This window comes from Leucoraja erinacea, chromosome 9 (genome assembly GCF_028641065.1).
Source record: "Leucoraja erinacea ecotype New England chromosome 9, Leri_hhj_1, whole genome shotgun sequence".
NCBI classification, from domain to species: domain Eukaryota; kingdom Metazoa; phylum Chordata; class Chondrichthyes; order Rajiformes; family Rajidae; genus Leucoraja; species Leucoraja erinaceus.
Window position 1 is genome coordinate 22,581,871 of NC_073385.1, and position 20,316 is coordinate 22,602,186.

Below are 20,316 nucleotides of genomic sequence, written 5' to 3' on the forward strand. Positions count from 1 at the left end.
ATGCTCAAAAGTACTTGGTCAGAGACAGTGAAAGATAATAAAGAGGCAGGGATGGGGTTAACAATGAGAAACTTTTCCCAGGATGGAAATGTCAAAACTAGAGGATTAAAGATGGACTAAACTAGTATATCTAAAATCTAATTGAGGCACTGTGAAAAGAATGCATATAAATTGACCTTAAAGCTATTAATTCTAGTAAAATGAAAATCGTACGTGCAGACTCAAGGCAATGTACAAAACCATAATTTAAACAAATTTCTATAAATTCAAAAGAATTCTACAAGATGCTGACAAAATGATTAGTGCTGACAAAGACATTAGTGCAAAAATGCATTAGAAACAAGCTTGTGATAGTGCGAGAGGTGGTCTGTACTGTTCAGTTGCCACGGCAAGATGACTGAGTGCTGACTGCCACTATGAGAAGTGAGCTTCCTGCTCTCGCAATGGCTAAAAAGCTGGAGAAACTCAGCGGGTGAGGCAGCATCTATGGAGCAAAGGAATAGACGACGTTTTGGGTCGAGACCCTTCTTCAGACTGATGTCGGGGGGGGGGGGGGGGGGGGGGGGGGAAATAAGAAAGGAAGAGGCAGAGACAGTAGTCTGTGGGAGAGCTGGGAAGGGGAGGGGAAGGAGGGAGAAAGCAAGGACTACCTGAAATTGGTGGAGTCAATGTTCATACCGCTGGGGTGTAAACTACCCAAGCAAAATATCAGGTGCTGCTCCTCCAATTTGCGGTGGGATTCACTCTGGCCATGGAGGAGGCCCAGGACAGAAAGGTCGGATTCGGAATGGGAGGGGGAGTTGAAGAGCTGAGCCACCGGGAGATCAGGTTGGTTATTACGAACTGAGCAGAGGTGTTGGGCGAAGCGATCGCCAAGCCTGCTCTTCGTCTCACCGATGTAGAGCAGTTGACACCTGGAACAGCGGTTGCAGTAGATGAATTTGGAGGAGGTGCAGGTGAACCTCTGCCTCACCTGGAAAGACTTCTTGGGGCCTTGTGTGGAGTCGAGGGGGGAGGTAAAGCGACAAGTGTAACATTTCCTGCAGTTGCAAACGCAGGTACCAGGGGAGGGGGTGGGTTTGGGTGGGATGGGACGAATTCACCAAGGAGTTACGGAGGGAACAGTCTCTGCGGAAAGCAGAAAGGGGAGGAGATGGAAAGATGTGCCCGGTGGTGGGATCCCGTTGGAGGTGGCAAAAATGTTGGAGGATTATATGTTGTATGTGACGGCTGGTAGGGTGGAAGATGAGGACAAGGGGGTTTCTGTCCTTGTTACGAATAGGGGAATGGGGAGTGAGAGCAGAGCTGCGGGATACAGTGGAGACCCTGGTGAGAGCCTCATCTATAGTAGAAGATGGGAACCCCCGTTCTAGCAGCTCTCTGCATGTGGCAGCAACTTGGTGCAAATCTAGTTCCTGATCAGTGAGGCCAAGTGTGAGACACCAAAATGTGGTGAGGGCTTTGTGACATAAATAGCAAACACTGCATCCAGAATTAATTTGACAGCTGGCAAAGGCTTCCCAGCTGTCATTTTTTTTTTTGAAAGGCTGACATTACAAATATGAAGTTATTCAATGGCAAATAAATAAAACTGGGATAGATCAAATTGCCCATGGAAGACAGTTCATAGCAGTGCTCAACGAAGCAAATAATTTGTCACAATAGTCAGACATTCAACTTGGGTGAATATAAAGAAGTTTTGAAATTTTGGTTAAGCTACAATGACTACCACAGAAACTTATCAAGATTCACAATCTGAACCCATTTGAGATAAAAAGCTAATGTTCAATATTGGCTATCATCTTTGAAAAGTTGTCCATAAAGCATAATTCTCTTAATGTTTTACAGAGGGCATGTGAAAAATGGAGATTGTTTTCTTTTCTTTTAATTGGAATCTTGGATCGAGCTGTTCCCTATGGAAATTGCCAATGAAGGAAACAGTCCACACAACAGAGACTAGAGAATTGCAGGCATTATTAATGTTACAGCAATTCAGTTGTTTGACCCCTACTTTCCAGAAATCACTTTCATTCATGAAAATGTACAGCTGAATGTCAACTTTCACACACTTACAGATAGCCCTTCGTTGAAAAAAAAAGTTGAACAATACACTTAGCAAAAGTAAGCTGCAGCCCTATAAAGGACAGCTGACAGTTTGCATAGTTTGCTGACAGAATAGAGAAAGTGCCTTGAACAGGATTGTTACATTTCAGGACAAAGTTTTAGGGTACAACTACTACTACTACTCCTACTCCTACTCCTACTCCTACTCCTACTCCTACTCCTAATGATTTTATTTTGTAGAGTATTAATTAGAAGATTGTGCAAAATGTGAACTTTTCTGGTAAATTTTGAATATGCAGCTTAGATATTCCTCGTGCAAATTCTGGAAATATATATATATCGATGGCCATAATTTCAAAAATATACAATATCACAGTAACTACAAAGAAAAAAATATGACCATTGTTTACTTTTTAAAAATTAATTTGAAAATATTGCATCAATGCAAAATTTCACGATAAGCACGATTCATTTAATTCCGAAGACAATTCTTTTTTTTGTTCTTGTGTTATCATATTATGAAGCTGTAAACAGATCAGATAAAAAAACTCCAAGAAGTTTCAATATCACGAGTGCATTAGCATTTTGTTGGATGCCGTTACCATTGAAGAGGATTCATTATGCCATCAAAGCAACCATTTATGATTCGACTACTATGGAGATAATTAGGATCACAAGCAATTTAGATTTTATATCATTTTAAACACGGAGGCAATGAATCATTCCATTTCCCGGAAATGTCATTGTTTAGATCTTCTTCCACGGGTTTTCTAATTTTGCACGTTTCAAATTGTGAGCTACACCCTTTTATTGTCGTAAATATTTAATACAACAAGCATGGAATAAAACATAAATTGTAAGATATTACTCAAACTGTGGACCGAGGTAGATAAATATTAATGCACCTTGTCTGCCAGGTTTTGCTTGCATAACTTAACCTGTTAGAATGCATAAACAACATACAATTGTGGTAAGAAATAGCTAGCAAAAAACCCAAGTGTAAAATGTCAATCCAAAATAACTTGAAAAACATTAACAATGATAATTATGCAGATAACATACACACAAAAATCTGGACTTAATCACCCACTTTCCAGTGTAAAACATCTACACATAGATTGTCCCATTATTTCTTTTTGAATGAAGTGCAAACAAAATTATACAAGTAATCCCAATTATTCAACAATATTATCAACATTAAGAAAGACACCAGCACTTTAAATAATCAATGTAAAATATTCAAAGCTATCGATACAAAAATAATTTATAATAGTAAATATGAGAAAGAATAATCCAATGTTTGTGCTCAACTATTCGAAACTTTCTGTATCCCACAAATTCAATGAGTTAATAAATACAGCATTTCCTTTAACACAGGTTTACAATTCAAAATATAAAAATCAGTGAAGTTGAAATCATTACAACAGATACACAACAGGTAATGTACAACAGATATTTGACAATGTATTAGATTAGGCTAACATTTGACCCACAATCTCCAATTGTTTTCCTTGATTTCCACCCATGAACATACGTTAAGTATTAATCCATGTAAACTAAAAATAACTTAATTAATACACATTTATTATATTTTAAAAAGGCTGTTTGAGACAATTATTTGAAAATAATATACCTTGAAATAAACTTGGCAGCATAGCTTCTATTGCAACTCAATATAGATCACAAAACATTGCACCCATCACAGAAGTATTCTTAAAGTTATATACTGATTTTCCTTGTGAAAGAAATTGCTCTATGCCATTGTGGTTTTAAGTCAGATAACGTCCCCTGCTTCCCAAATGAGAACAAAGACATGCTAAAGGCACAGAGTAAAGCAAAGGATCACTAATCTTACTCTTGGTCCTGGTCACCATTATTGTTCATGTTTCCACTACGAGATTTGGAAGCTCTGATCCAGTTTTTAATCTTTTCTGCCTGGTGCAAGAGTGATGCCAGTGGATCTGGAATGAGTATATGGCTGTTGCAATCGTGTATTTACAGCTCAACTGTGATGATTCCCTGGGAACTTGTAAACTTATGTTGATTACAGCACAGTTGCAGTGCTATGAATCCAGTTTAAAATGATAAGGACCAAACTAACGACACCCATCAAAATGCCTAGAATTACTAATCCAAGTGCCTGTCAAGACAAAAAAAAAAAAAGCTTATAGCATAAAATAATCTAAACATAATACAGTCCAAACTGTGTTTCTGTTTCATGTCTCGGTTTAGTTTTTACTTTTGATTCAGTAGTCTAGGAATTGGTTGAATACCAGTGTACCACCAAGTACTAGTTTGAATTCATTGAGCCAAAGCATCCTGCCCGATAGTGGGTGATTCTAAAGGGAAGGACCATCTGGGCCTTGTTTACATCTGATTGTCCATTCCATCACCTAAGTCACCATCCAGCCCTGTACAAAACGGTGATATGCTGGACAATGTTCAAAAATCACATGCCAATAAGGAATAGCTTTTGGACTATTACCCATGTATGCAAAATAGATCACCTACCCCAGTGGAAAAAGCATGGAAGTTGTTTTACTATATTTTAATCATAAGATCATGTGATAGTAGTAGAATTAGGCCATTCGGTCCATCTAATCAACTCCACCATACAATCATGGCTGATCTATCTCTCCCTCCTAACCCAATTCTCCCGACTTCTCCCCATAACCTCCGACACCCATACTAATCAAGAACTAATCAAGAATTTTTAAGTTCTGTGAATATGGAGTTTAAATTTTTTTCTAACTTTTAAACAAATTTTATTTGACTTTTAAAAACTAAAGTGGAAGTCTTTAGTAGCTGTAGACATAGATTACCCTGGCATTCCTAGGCAGGCCTGATGGATTTGTGGTCCTGGGCCCACTCACCACTTGGAGCCTACTTGAGCTGTTGGATACATAGGGTTAATTCATTCAGCTGTCCACATCTGCAAGTAGAACTTCTGGGCATGTGGTATATACAATACAATACAATATTTATTGTCATTTAGGCTACAGACTGGGTGTGGGATGCTCCGGCTCATCTGACTGTTGATTTATGTGGATTTTTACTAAGTGTAGAAAGGAGTTTCAGATGAGTGCATTTAAAATTGTTGTTGCATAATATGGTATCTACCATCCGAACCTTAGCCAGCACAGTTTCATCAGTAATGAAAATTTGCTTGTATACCAGTTTTGTTTGAAATTGAACATAACAGTACACACCTGTGTGGGAGACACAAAAAGCTGGAATAACTCAGCGGGACAGGCAGCATCTCCAGTAGAAGGGTTTCGACCCGAAACATCACCCATTCCTTCTCTCGAGGGGCTGCCTATCCCGCTGAGTTACTCCACCATTTTGTGTCTACCTTCAATTTAAACAAGCACCTGCAGTTCTTTCCTACACATCTGCGTGGTGTCACTCTGAGTTTTGGAGAAAACTGACACCCTCTGCTTCAGGAGATGTACCACCGCCTTTCTATATACTGGCAGGAGAGAGATGGTACTGTTTAATATCACTTCTCTCACACTGCGACTGTTACTCAGTTAACTGGTGGAAATGATGGGAAGGAGAATGAAGTAACAGATTGAAAGGGCAAGTGTCTTTAAAGCATTCCACATGGCGATGCTGGTTTCAATCTGTTATTCGTGTTTTGGTACTTAGGGAACATGAGCTATGTAGGCAAACATGGCAATCAACTAAGTGAGATAATCTGGCTGATTCTGACCACGTCCATTTATTCTGAAAAGGAGCAAGTGGCTGTGACAAGAGAGAACCGTTATACGACTGGTTAAAGATCGAAAACATTTTTAAATTAATGAAGTGACATTCGAGGATACAGACAGCATTTTGACAAATTATCCTCACTCCATTCTACCGATGGAGGAAGAGTGATTTACAACTAAGTTATTAAAGTGTTAAGATTAATGACAGCCAAGGTAACTGAAAGCCAGCTGTAGTTTTACTGCAAAACTCACCCCAAGCTTCTTTAAGGATTTTAACGGTTCTCTGCTTATTTGTAAGTAAAAGAGTCCAGGGTAGATAAATAATAAAGCAGATGAGGTAGTTGAACCTTAGGAAACGGAGAAAGGATTTCAGACTTTAAAGCGTTACAGTTTACACAAAAGTAAAAGGACCAACCTTGGAACTTAAAAAAAAGTTACCAAAAGGAAAAGAAAATGTGCAAGTTGAATTTTTAAATGGTCTATTGATGGCACACATATAGACTATCTAGCCTGTCTGTTTCATGTCAACATTCTACACAAAATCCTCCTTCACACAGCTCAGTCTAACCTTAACACCATAACTCTCATTTTGTCCTCATATGTTCACCCTAATTGCTACAACACATCAAGGTGCATTATACGACCAAAAAGACTCAAGACTTTACTTAACGCGGGCCAAGCAAAACACAGTAAACGTGGTGATTCCTCAAACTCCCTGCTGCCAGTTTTACTTTAAACGTGGAAGTTTCAGTTGGATAATGCTCAACATTGGAACGTAAAAGGAAACTTAGTAATCATAAAACCAGGAAATTGCAGTCTTTAGCTTTTATGGCTGTTAGCTTGACGGCAAATCTTTCAACAGTTCCTCACAACCAGGGTGAGATAGGAGCATAGTGCAGACCATACTTCCCTAAAAAAATTTCTACATGTTCCACTGTCCCTGGTACTTATCATTCACACACTTAAAAATCACAGGTGCCCCAACAAAGCCCTTTCACCAAAATGTTTTCTGTGTTATATTTCATTAAGTATAGACGATAAATTGATCATTGATGCTAAAGACTCAGTTCAATCCTTTGAAAGCTTGTTAGGTTTGCATCCCCCTTCAATTCTATATTTAGGATAGTACAATGGCACTTTATTTCAATTTTGATTAAAGATCAATTAATGAATTAACTTACCAACCACGCCAAAGATATTTTGTATACTTGAAACGTACATAGCCAGCAGCACAATCAGTAACTGAATACCAAGAGTGACAATGATATGACGGAACCACGAGAAGCGGAGGTTAGAAAAGCACAACAGCGTTAAGGATTTCCTTGCCTGCAAATAAATGAATGTCAAAATAAATAAAAGATAAACAAATACTTCTCCCTGCAGTCAAATAGTAGGATAGATATTTTCTTTTGAAGTTTGTTTGATATTGGCTCTTGATTCAAGACATAACAATTTCATGTGCAAGAACATTTTTTTCTCAGGTTGACAACAATATCAGAATATAAACCATTCCTAAAGATGATTCTTTCAATTTGATAAGGTTGCAAGCCAGTGTATTAACTGTTCAACACAATCTTAATACTTTAGAATTTTTATTTTTTGCTTCACTTCCCACTGGAATTTAAGGTAACAATGCCATTTATAAATGTTATTTTTTCTCAAAAGCTCCTTATTTGGTATTTATTGCGATTTTAATTTTTTCACTTTTATTATGGATTTTCAGTCCCTACGGAAACTATTTTGAGTTGTACCAGTGAACTTCTCCATGAGGTCTGTAATCTCGAGATCCAATACATTGGGTCGAGACCCAATAAATCACCTATTCCTTTTCTGCAGAGATGCTGCCTAACCAGCTGAGTTACTTCAGCATTTAGTGACTATCTTCGGTGTAAACCAGCATCTGCAGTTCCTTCTTACACTCTCCAAATAGGTGGTCATTGGCTTTACTCAGAATCAAAGTTCCATCCCAGCGACTGGACAAAACATCAATACGTCTAGCGACCAAAAGAAAGAAAAATCACATCTTACAAAATCTATTAGTACAAAATGTTGTTTCATGGGTAGATATGTACAATCAAGCACAAAGATATGGATGAGAAAGATATGCAGAGGATTGGAACAAGTCTTGGAAGGGTGCAGTACGCCATTAACATTGTGAAGGTGCAAAAATGTAATCGGGAGGAGCCGCGCGTGTCAGCCTCGCCAACAGTTTGTCTGTCATTTCATTCTATTTGTTATTTTCAGTGGCAAAAGTATGGCTTTGGAGGTTTATTAGTCTTTTTCATGTGGGGGGGTGGGGGAAAGGGAGAAACCATCTTCCGTGTCATTTCCTGGTCGAGGATGCGTCTTTTCTCCGAGTCGCATCTTCGCCCCCTCCTCGCGGCCTACCAACTGGATTGGCGTGGCCTCTCCTGCCGGAGACCGGCCAGAGCTTCAGCAGCGGCGCAGCACTGGATTCCATCGCGGAGCTGGTGATGCCTTACCGGGGATTGCCGTGCGGAGCACCGGAGTGCTGGGCTAGCTGCTTTTACACCGTGGAACTGTGGTTGATTGCGGGCGGCGCTGACTTTAACATTGCGGAGTCTGGGATCTTTTGCCGAGGATCATCAGCGTTGAATCTCTGCCCGACTCGGCCTGTGGACTTTGGGAGCCGTGGTCTCTGGTAGGAAGTGGCCGATTCTGAAACTCCAAGCTGCCGCATGTGTTCTTCCGTTCCGACGCCGGAGCTTCGATCATCCTGGCGCGAGGGCCTGAAACATCGGGCTGCCGTTGTGGCGACTGTGGAGGACTCAAAGGGCCCCGACCACGGGTGAACAAAGAGGAAGGTGACTGAACTTTATTGCCTTCCCTCACAGTTGTAAATATTGATTCATGTCAAATTTCCGCTTCATGTCAATTTTCTATCGTGTATTGTGTTCTTTTTATTTGTATGGCTGTATGGTCATTCAACTCTCACTATACCAATTGGTGCATGTGATAATAAATGTAACTTGAACTTGAAAATGGCTCTAGGGTAAATGAGAATTTTTAAATGGCAAAATCCATGTAGTGATGCAGATTTTAATTCCAACATAGTTTTGAAAGACTGCAAGTCGTTTCAAATGACACGAGAAATCGAAATGATACATAAAGGCACAATTGTTCTCAAAACTCACCGGAAAATTCAGTAGAGGTACCGTCAGGAGCACAGAGAAGAGCAAGCATAATCTAACAGACATGATGATAGTGTCATGTTGCAGATACTGACTGTAGGTATGCAGTAACTGAGAGTCCACTTTGCCTGAAAGAGAAAACAAAGTTCAAAACAAAAAAAGATTAAACAATTATGAAGGTTTATCGAAAGTGTTTGGAGATTGAATTAATACTTAACACACCGTAAAAGGTTAGGTAACCAAACAAGGCTGACAGCATGTAGACTGAGAAACTCAGAGTTATTCCAATGTTAACTACTTTTTGCATCTTGCTTTTTGAAGGCCTAGAAAAAAAGTCAATAGACATTGAAATGAATGTACACATTAGGCTCATTATGAAATGAATGTACACATTAGGCTCCCATCACAGCAGTCACTATAGCCTAAGAAGAACCAAAATGTAAATGGCATTTTAAAAGCTATACTAAATTAATATTAATATTTATAATATAACATTAATATTTACGAACTAAAACATTCAAGTAAAACATTCAAGTAAAAAGTATCAACCTATAAGGCACTCTTAAGACAGTTGATGTTTAGTTTTATGTGTCGCCTGGACAAGTCAGAGAACCACATAATTGAAGCCTTAGTCAGCCCTCTGAAAAGCTGCTATAGATTAACTTCTAGGCTAAGATGGCATTGGTGCAATAGCTTATATATATTTTAGGCTGATATGCAATTTCTTAATGTATCTTTGTAATTCTTTGTACTGTTTGATGTGTATATGGACCTGTGTCTGAAATAAAGTCAAAAATAAAGCTTTAATAATATCCCAAACTGTAATTTATATGAAAAAAGACAAAGTGATGGAGTAACTGAGCATGTCTGCAGCATCTCTGGAGAACATGGATAGGTGTTCTATCGTCAAGTTCTGTTGTATTGTATCGTATTGTGACGTTTTGGGTCCCGACCCAAAACATCACCTATCCATGCTCTCTAGAGATACTATTGACACGCTGAGTTACTCCAGCACTTTGTGTCCTTGAGTATAATTTACTTTTCCAACCATAATGATACTGAAGAGACACCAGTGAGTCAGCAAGTATGATCTATTCTGGGTCATAAATGTGCCTCTGAAAAGTAATTGATAAAGCTGAGGGAGCGATTCCATTATCGAAGGAAAAGAATGGCAAATGGACTGTCGTGGAATATTTTGAGAAAAGCCAAATTTATAATTCAGGCAAATACATTTTTGCCGAATGTCAGACGCGCATTCAATAAAATTGAATATTTAGTCAATCAGTAGGGTCAAGATCCACCATTGGAATTTAGCAGACCCTTTCCTCTACTCACCTTTGGAGTTCACAGTAAATGGGCAACACAGATGTGTGACACAGAAATGAAAATGCCATGGTTGGAATTGCATAAGCACTCTGCAAAGAAAGATGGACATGTTAAAACATCACAATGGATCTCCTCCAGCCAAATCAACACATGCTGGAGAGCCATACATGCGCTGTTAACCCCATCCCCATCTAAATATCTTATGACAACCTGGCAGCTTATAATTTTGTGAAGAGTTTCTGGTTCAGAAATCATTTATTTGCAGATCCTTGCAAATATAAGTCCTATTTGTTGTAACAGGAATTTTGTTACAAGTTACAATTTTAAAGTAAAATTTACCAAAGGACCTTATAGGAGGAGAGTTAATCGACGAAAACTAGACCCACAAAATACTAGGAGAGAATAACGGCATGGTTAATCTGGTAGACGTTAGGAAATTCTTTAAAAAGGTACGAGATAATGTCCTAGAATCAGCGTTCAACTTTCACCTAACATGCCCATGCCAATCTATTTACCCATCTATACTAATTCCATTTGCTTACATTAAGCCTTGCCTATTTAAATCTCCACCTAAATGCCTCTGAAAATATAGTAACTGTATGAGATTTCAACACTGCTTATGGCAGCGTTTCTATATATCGAACATTCTGTTTAAAAGAAAGCCTCATCCTTAGATCTCTTTATAAAATTACTTTTCACCTCAAAGCTTTGTCCTCTTGTTTCTGGTACCCCTTCCATGGAAAAATAATCGACTATCCATCTTATCTGCACCTCTTATAATCTTAAATACTGCTATAAGATTGGAGAATTTCTGGAGAGGGAAGGCCTATTCAGCGGAAGAATGATCAGGGATGTAAACACCAAAGCTGGAGGAGCACAGAAATTTAAAAGGTTGCATGGCCGGAGGTGCTTATAGAAACAGGAAGAGGCAAGGCTGTAGAGATGTTGAGAATTTTGAGAACGTCGACATTGCTGGACCAGAAACCGGAATAATTTCAGCAAGCAGAGGAAAACTGGATGAATAGGACTCTGAACCAATTAGCACAGAACAAACTCTTTTGTCACAGCAATAAAAAAAACATTTCCCTGACAAGATTTGTCTTTGGTCCTGCCTCAACCAATCTACTGATTTCCTATTTACGTCTTTGTATCGTCTACAACCCAAACTTTATAGTGTACTGGGCTTGGCTGCCCATCTTCCATTGAGCACCCATTGCGTTGGTTTCCTGTCCCACTCACAACTCGGGGATCAGAATTTTACACAGGTCAAATTTCCACCAAAATCACAGTGTCATCACTGACATTAGTTCTATGTCTGGACGTACTAAAATCAGAAAATGCTGGAGAATTCAAAATTCAATACAATTCAAAAACTATTTACTGAGTGGAGATGTTGTGTCATCCCAACTAAAATCATATTGAATTCAAAACACCTCAAATAAAATGGGGCGTCATCCAATAGGGATCATCCTGACCATTTTAAATAAAGTTTGTTCTAATGCCAGACAACTCACCTAGAAATTCTTACAGTATTGAAAAAGGATTAGAGCAACTTTAGAATCAGTGATAAAAAACCTCAGATGCCTGTGTAAACCCGGATAAATCGTATCCCTAACATGTTCATATACATCGGATGGAAGTAGGTTTTCCTAAAAATGTAGAATGCAATTTATTTGAAGGGTGCCAATATATAACTTGCTAGACATTTAAGACAATTGGAACTTGCAAAAGGAACTTGCTTTCTAGTTTTGGTCTCTAAATCAGTTGGAACCATGAAGGAAATCGCCATTTTCTTTGGAAGAATGTGGCTCAAATGAGCTATCATGTGTAAAACGTTTAAAATGTGCGATTAGGAATTTGATTTCCCATTAACCATGTGATCATTATTTGAAGCGGTAATATTTAATTTGGACATTAACAAAGTGGCGAACCAGAGTGAATATCAACTATCAAGTATGGGTCTAAAATAAGGGTGGGAAGCCACCACGAAAAATGCATAATTATTTATGTATTAAACAATTGCTAATTATCTTATTACAAACTAACAGATGGAGATCAGGAGTGTGGTCGCCATCTGTTTAAAAAAAAAAAAATTGGCAATTGTTTAATACAAAAATAACGATACATTAGTTTAACTTAGTTTAGAGATGCAGCTCAAAAACAAGCCCTTCGGCCCATTGGGTCTGCGCAGACCAGCGATCCCTGCACATTAACACTATCCTACACCCATTGGGGTCAATTTTTACATGTACCAAGCCAATTAACCTACGTCTTTGGAGTGTGGTGGAAACCGAAGATATCGGAGAAAACCTACGTAGGTCACGGTGAGAACGTACAAACTCCATACAGACATTACAAACTCCATATTTTCAGTCATTATGACATTCAAACATTCTTGGAACATTCCATTCAGATCACTGTTGTCATTGAACAAATAAATCATCACTCAAACTAGATTAGGGATGGATCACTTCATTCATAGCAATTGGCCACAGTACATCTCATTTTAAGTCAAATCTCTAGCTTTCTGTGTCAGAAAATATCATTACATCTTTTCAGATTTTGCACTATAGATAATAAAGACATTGCCTCAGTAAAAGCTACCATAAATAGTTTGAGGTGAACAAAGATTGTTCGATGTAATACGTGAACCCTACTGGGAGACAAACTAAACAGGTGTACAACATGTATAACCAGCGAGGTGCTCCGCAATTGTATAGGCTCTATGCGTACAGCGAGAAAGATTACAAACCTTATATGAAATTTGCAGAAACTTTGGTGTACACTCATCGGAACTGATGTTCTAAATAAGAGACACAAGTCATTTTGTATTTTGTCAAGACCCCACAACACTTATCTGTTTAGTTGTTCACAGTCAACGTTATCTAGTTGCATACGACCACAAGGACGTATTTTCCACTTTGATTGAAGACATAATCATTAACACAAGGAAAAAGCACATATACAGTATATCCTCATTATAATGGACCATAGTGAGGAGAATGGTGTCCACTATTGCCGATTGTCCACTACAATCATTGTACATGGTTGAAATAAGGAACTGCAGATAATGGTTAATTTGCAAAAGGACAAATTGTTGGATTAACTCAGCAGGACAAACAGCATCTCTAGAGGAAATGGACAGGTGACATTGGGACTCTTCTTCAGACTGGTTCAGTCTGCTGAGATACATCAGCACTTTGTGTCGGTTCATCTTAAAACCCAATGCCGCTGGTCTGCACCAGCGAGCAGTTCTTCACTGGCTTCTGTTGCGGCTCACGTTGTAGACGCAGGCCACAGTCTGCTGACAGCTTCCAAGGTGGAGTATGCCAACAGGAGGAGGAGGCGGTGAAGGGTGGGGGCGGTGAGAAAATACAAAGAGAGGCTGAGGGGACACAGCGACGGCGGACAGAGGAAGCAGCAGCGAGAGGGGAGGGAACCCCACAGTGACCAAGCTCGTCCTGTCGCTGGCAGCGGTCCGAAGAAACCACTGTCCCCATGGGCCACGGCATGAGCCGCAACAACAGCCGCATCAACCGGACCATGCAGTGCATGAATGGCTCGATGGTGCAACTTGCGACCTGGGGTGTAAGTGGCGGGAAGGCAGTGCGAGTTGGGGGTGGAGTCGCCAGGTCTGTCCACTATAACCAAAATCCATTATAAAGTGATCCGTTAAAACAAGGGTTTACTCTACTCCCCTCCCATCATGTCTAACTACATGCAATAAATCACAGTTGGATTCTAGGAGTTATACAGTGAAACCCTATGTAATGGTGACAATAATCACAGTCAAATTGGATCCTGACATCATACATTTCCCATCAAGAGTCAATAATGTGCAGATTAGGTGCAGACTGATGTTAATCCTATTTAGCCAATGACAGTTAATGGTCATGTCAATGTATGGAAGAAGTAAACAAGCCTGGACATTTGAACAGATGCCAAGCCCAAGCATTCCATTTATACAAAGCACAGAGAGGATATTCTTGGGGATCGTCCAGTGAGGTTTAATGGGTATAATTCCTAGAAACAGGAAGGGAATGATCACTTTGATGGGACTGTATTATTGGCCTCCCAATAGTCAGCATGAATTAGAGGAGCAGATGAGACTACAGGTAGCTATAAAAATAATATAGTAGTACGAGTGAGAGGCTTCAACTTCCCTAATATTAACTGGGCCACCCATAGGGTAGAGAGCTTAGAAGAGGTAGAATAGAAACATAGATGACAATTGCAGGTGTAGGCCATTTGGCCCTTCAAGCCAGAACCGCCATTCAATATGATCATGGCTGATAATCCAAAATCAGTACCCAGCTCCTGTTTTTTTTTTTTTCCCATATCCCTTGATTCCATTAGCTCTAAGAGCTAAATCTAACGCTCCCTTAAAAACATCCAGTGAATTGGCCTCCGCTGCCTTCTGTGGCAGGGAATTCCACAGATTCACAACTCTCTGGGTGAAAAGGTTTTTCCTCATCTCAGTCCTAAATGGCCTACCCCTTATTCTTAAATGTGTTAGATGGGTCCAAGAAAGCTTCCTTGATCAATCTATACAGGGCCCTACTAGAGGCAGCACAACACTGGATCATGTCCTAGGGAATGAGGTAGGAAAAGTGACTGAAGTGTCATTTAGGAGCTGGCCACTAGGGGCACCGCATGCCTCTGCCTACAATCTATCCATGGTTTCCATCTTTTTGTATTTTTTAGTTGTTTAAAAGTATGTTGAGGAGGTTTCTTTAGTTTTTCTATGTGGGGCAGGGGGGGCAGGTTAAGGGGGAAACCGTCTCCCACTCGCCTCCAGGCGAGTACTTGACTATTCTCCGAGTCGTGTCCTCGCCTCCCTCCTCGCGGCCTACCACCTGGATTGGCGCTCAGCGCTGGATACATCGCGGAGCGGGCGATGCCTCACCTGGGATCGCCGTTTGAAGCTCCGGAGTGCTGGGCCTGCTGCAACAACATCGCGGGGCTGTGGTTTGTACAGCTTCCAGCGCGGGCGACGCCAACTTCAACATCGCGGTGCCCTGGGGCCCTTTGCCGAGGGCCACCAGCGTGGGTCTCCGCTCGGCGCGGCCTGTGGACTTTGGGAGCCGTGGACTCTGGTAGGAAGTGGCCAATTCGGAGGTCCAAGCCGCTGAGGTTGTTCTCCCGTTCGTATGGCTGTATGGTGGCCCCAAATTTCACTGTACCAATTGGTGCATGTGACAATAAATGTCTCTTGAATCTCTTGAATTTTGGACCAGTAACAATAATTCTAATAATTTTAAAGTAGTTAAGGAGAAGGATAGGTCTGGCACACGTTAACACCCTAAGTTGAGGCGGCGGATTTTAGAAGCATTAGGTGGGAACTTGCAGAGGTCGATTAGGAGAGTCTGTTTGCAGGTAAGAGGTCAGCTAGTCTGTGGAGACTTTCAAAAGTGAGATAGCAGGACTTTATGCACAGCATGTAAGGAGCACCTTGTAGAGATATACACATCTTCTTTAGTTACAGGTGAAGTTCCAGAAGACTGGAGGATGGCTAATATTGTACTGTTATTTAGCAATGGCAGCAAGGACATGCCATGGAACTATAGGCTGGTGAGCTTTGAGGGAGTGCAGCGTAGGTTCACCAGGTTAATTCCTGGGATGGCGGGACTGTCATATGTTGATTGAATGGAGCGGCTGTGTTTGTACACTCTGGAATTTAGAAGGATGAGAGGGTATCTTATTGAAACATATAAGGTTATTAAGGGTTTGGACACGCTAGAGGCAGGAAACATGTTCCCGATGTTGGGAGAGTCCAGAACCAGGGGCCACAGTTAAAAAAAAAGGGGTAAGCCATTTTGAAAGGAGATGAGGAAAAACGTTTTCACTCAGAGAGTTGTGAGTCTGTGGAATTCTCTACCTCAGAGGGCGGTGGAGGCTGGTTCCCTGAATGCTTTCAAGGGAGCTAGACAGAGCTGTGCATGGCAGAGCCCTGGAGATTGTTGCACGACAGAGACAACTGGATTTACAGGCGTATGGTTTCCCGAAAGAGGAAATCAAGTCAAGTGGAAGTGTGGTGGAAGAAGGCCTTTAGCATGCTTACAATCATTAGGAAGGCTATCAATTACAAAAGGTGGAATATCATGATGTAGGTGCACAAGTAGTTGCTGAGACCACATGTGGAGTACTGTATGCCATTCTGGTCACCCAGCTATGGGAAGAATGTCAATAAGTTGGAAAGCATACAGAAGACAGAGTCATGGAGTCACACCAACACGGAAACATGTCCTTCTGCCCAATAGTCCATATTGACCAAGATGTGCCATCTAAGCAATTCACATTATATGCACTCAGAATATATAAGCAGAGAAACATCAAAAGTAGCTTACCTTAACATAACCTACAGTGCCATTGAACAATGGGCAAGGAATGTACCACTTTTTAACTACGACCTACAAAAGAAAGTAGAAAGTGCGGTTGACAAGATTTGACTGACTATAATCCATTTGTTTGCAGAGCCAGAACTAATGACCAGGTTTTTCAGTGATAGGGGTCACTGTTGAGCTGAATTTTACACAACGTGTATTTCCAACAGAATACGAGTCATGGGTCGAATTCATATTGTTTTACCTGCCTACTGCCCCACAATCTGAACCCAGAGACTAACTATCAAATTCCTGACTGTTCTTACAGACTGAGATAAAGCCTCAAACCTTTGAAACATTTGTTTCAGTAACAGTGCATTTACCCATTGAACCACTAGCAGGAGTTTGACTCAATTGCTTTCAGTTTTTTAGGTCAAATATTCCAGTTACTCTGGAGAAATTAAAAATTATACCAATGAAGGAGACGAGAAGAATTAAAAATCTACACCTACATCAAGACTCACTATTCAAATTTTAGTCGTAGCAGGAAAGAGTGTTTTGTTTGTCCTATTTTTGTACCTTCTGAGAAGGTGGTTTAAGATAAAGTGAAACCGGGGTACTGAATGGAGGACACTCAATCGACTGCAGATGCTGGAATCCTTCAGCAGTTTGTTTTATGCTGAATGGTACAATTGCCATTTTTTCTCCTATTGTAATATGGTATTTTGAGGACTGCATTGGGGCCTCTGTACTCAAATACTATGCTTACAATGCTGATAATTGGAAATAACAGCAAAATAGATTATTTTTGCATGGTGATTTGGTTTTCTACACAAATATAGTCAAAGTGTAGATCATTTCCAGTCTCAGTGATGTTAAGTTGTACTGAGATACTTTTAGGAATTAATTTTGGAGGATCTGATTTGTATGTTGCTGTTTCAAGCAAATTAGACTGTAAAAAACCTGACGTCACCAGAAAGATGAATGCCACAATGTTTCAATAAACCTAGGTGAAAAAAACATGACTGTGGATAATAACATAGAAATACAGGGGGGGAAAAAGTAGATTAAAAAGAATATTATTTATAAAAGCACTTCTGAAAACACAAAAATATGACAGAAATGCAAATTATATTAGTTTAAAAAGTCTAAGAAAAAAATAGGTTTTCAATCTTACAGCAGAATTTAGGAATCATTCTTACATATTCTGGGCTATGTTTTCAACTCAATTGACATCAAACAAACTATATCATCAATCTGCTGACAATACTAGTCTGTCAGATTATCCTACTTTTCCCCATTATCCTGTGTCTCCATATTTTATAGTTGCAAAATTGAAAGCCACTCTCAAAATGCACATTGAAAAATAGACTGTTGTCATAATCAACATCAGGAATTCCTAAACCTGAAAACAATTCTAGTTAACCACGTGAATAAGATTGGAAGAAATTATCTTCATTTAAAATCCAGATAATGTAAAATTCTGCTGGTTCACACCATCCAATTCACCAAATGTCCCTGCGCCTGCCGAACCTTCATTGGTTCCCAAATAAGCAAAATGTTTTAAAGTTCTCACTGTTATTTTAAAATCTCTTATTATTTATGCTCTTTCCATCTCTATCTTCCTCCAATCCCACAATCCTTTCCTTCAAATATAGCCTCTGATCATCAGAGTTTAATTGCTGTGCCAAAGATGTTCTTGAGGTTCAATTGTTAAGGCCCAAGCACTGCTCCTCTTCCCACTAAAATGTTCACACACAGGTTATAGGTGTAGAAATAGCCATTCGGCTCATCGATTCTACTCCGCCAATCCTGGCTGATCTCTTCCTCCTAATCCCATCTTCCTGCCTTCTCCCCATAACCCCTTACACACTTTCTAATCAAGAATTTGTCTATCTCTGCCTCAAAAATATCCACTGACTTGGCCTCCACAGCCTTCTGAGGCAATGTTCCACAAATTAACTACCCTCTAATGAAAGAAGTTGCTCCTTATTCCTTTCTAAAAGAGCGCCCTTTAATTCTGAGGCTATAGAAACATAGAAATGTAGAAACATAGAAATTAGGTGCAGGAGTAGGCCATTCGGCCCTTCGAGCCTGCACCGCCATTCAATATGATCATGGCTGATGATCCAACTCAGTATCCCGTACCTGCCTTCTCTCCATACCCCCTAATCCCCTTAGCCACAAGGGCCACATCTAACTCCCTCTTAAATATAGCCAATGAACTGGCCTCAACTGCCCTCTGTGGCAGAGAGTTCCAGAGATTCACCACTCTCTATGATCTCGTCCTAGACTCTGCCACTAGAGGAAACATCCTTTCCACATCCACACTATCAATTATTCTGCAAGTGTCAATGAGGTCCCCCCTCAACCTTCTAAACTCCAGCGAGTAGAGACCCAGTGCTGTCAAACGCTCATCATATGCTAACCGACTCATTACTGGAATCATTCTTGTAAACCTCCTCTGGACCCTCTCCAGAGTCAGCACATCCTTCCTCAGATATGGGGCCCACATTTGCTCGCAATACTTCAAATATGGCCTGACCAGCGTCTTATAGAGCCTCAACATTACATCGTTATGCATTAGAGCATTTTATACCCTCGCCTGCGTTCTTTCTCTCAAAACCTATTACTTTAACCAAGCTTTCAGTCGCCAGCTATAATAACTCTTTTGAAACTCAGTGTAAAATTTCATTTGATAAAATTACAGTGAAATTCCTGGATGTTTATTTTAATATGTTAAAGGCTATTTTTTTAAATAGAGGCCATTGCTAGCACTTCCAAACTTCATTTCCATTCTAGCACATCTTTAAAAGATATAGTGCCACGAGCGAAAAAAATCTAACTAATTTTTTTCCGAGCTATTGGCTGAGTATATTACCATTTACGTCTGCTGGAAAAAGCATGTCATTAAAAGGTAACAGAACTGAAAGCTTAAACATTTTCCTTTCTTCCTCACATTATTCATCAAAACTTCTCAATCCTTCACTTCTTACAGAAATTTCAGCAAAGCAGGTGGCCAATGAATTTGCTTCTGCGTCTGATTTGCACCCCCTTGGAAACTCCAAATCATCACTCGGTAACTCTATTGTTGGAACTCAAGTTCAAAATCCTTCTCACCACTGAATGGAATTGAATACAGGTGACTGAAAGTGCCACTGTCCTGTCAGAAAAAAATGTTTATTCTCAAGGTTTCAAACAAAAGCAGCTTCTGCACAAATTTTCAGATGTTTAACTGACATGATTGATCATCAGCACTTAGTACGACCAAAAGAATGTGATTTAAAGGGCTGTCCCACTGCGGCGACCTAATCCGCGAGTTTAGAAGAGTGTCTTCTACCTTATGCTCGAGGGCACTCGGGGTTTGGGAGAAGGGGCGGGGGAGAAGGGGCGGGGAGACACTTTTAAGAAGTATAATAAAGTTTAGCGGGCATTTAACCTACCGGTTAGTTTTCTTTGGTCCTGAAAACTCCAATGAGCCAATTCAAATACTCGGTCAGCAAAGGAGATTGCTTACGGCTGCCTTCGACTGCCTGTAACTACATAGCGACCCCATTCCACTACGAGTTCAAAAGAACCATGCCGACCAATTTTTACTCGTGGAAAATTTTTCAACATGCTGAAAATTTTTCCGCGACCTAGCTGAGGCCGCGAGTATGCGGGAACTTCCGTCGAGCATGAAGGAGATTTCCAGTGACCTCATAGGACCTCCTAGGACCACGTGTCGCCCATGCTGCGAGT

At 40.2% G+C, this 20,316-nt stretch overlaps 1 protein-coding gene across 1 annotated transcript in view; it reads right to left on the bottom strand.

Moving 5' to 3' along the window:
- Nucleotides 1–1,117: 1,117 nt before the first annotated feature.
- slc38a6 (solute carrier family 38 member 6) overlaps nt 1,118–20,316 on the bottom strand; it is a 61,576-nt gene continuing 42,377 nt past the window's right edge. Inside the window, exons 9-16 of the mRNA XM_055640318.1 lie at nt 16,600–16,662; nt 13,005–13,055; nt 10,262–10,341; nt 9,149–9,249; nt 8,930–9,054; nt 6,956–7,100; nt 6,027–6,121; nt 1,118–4,204 (exon numbers count right to left, since the gene is read on the bottom strand). Of these exons, the coding sequence (XP_055496293.1) occupies nt 4,109–4,204; nt 6,027–6,121; nt 6,956–7,100; nt 8,930–9,054; nt 9,149–9,249; nt 10,262–10,341; nt 13,005–13,055; nt 16,600–16,662 (756 nt within the window). The 3' untranslated portion in view covers nt 1,118–4,108. The remainder of the gene's footprint in view (nt 4,205–6,026; nt 6,122–6,955; nt 7,101–8,929; nt 9,055–9,148; nt 9,250–10,261; nt 10,342–13,004; nt 13,056–16,599; nt 16,663–20,316) is intronic.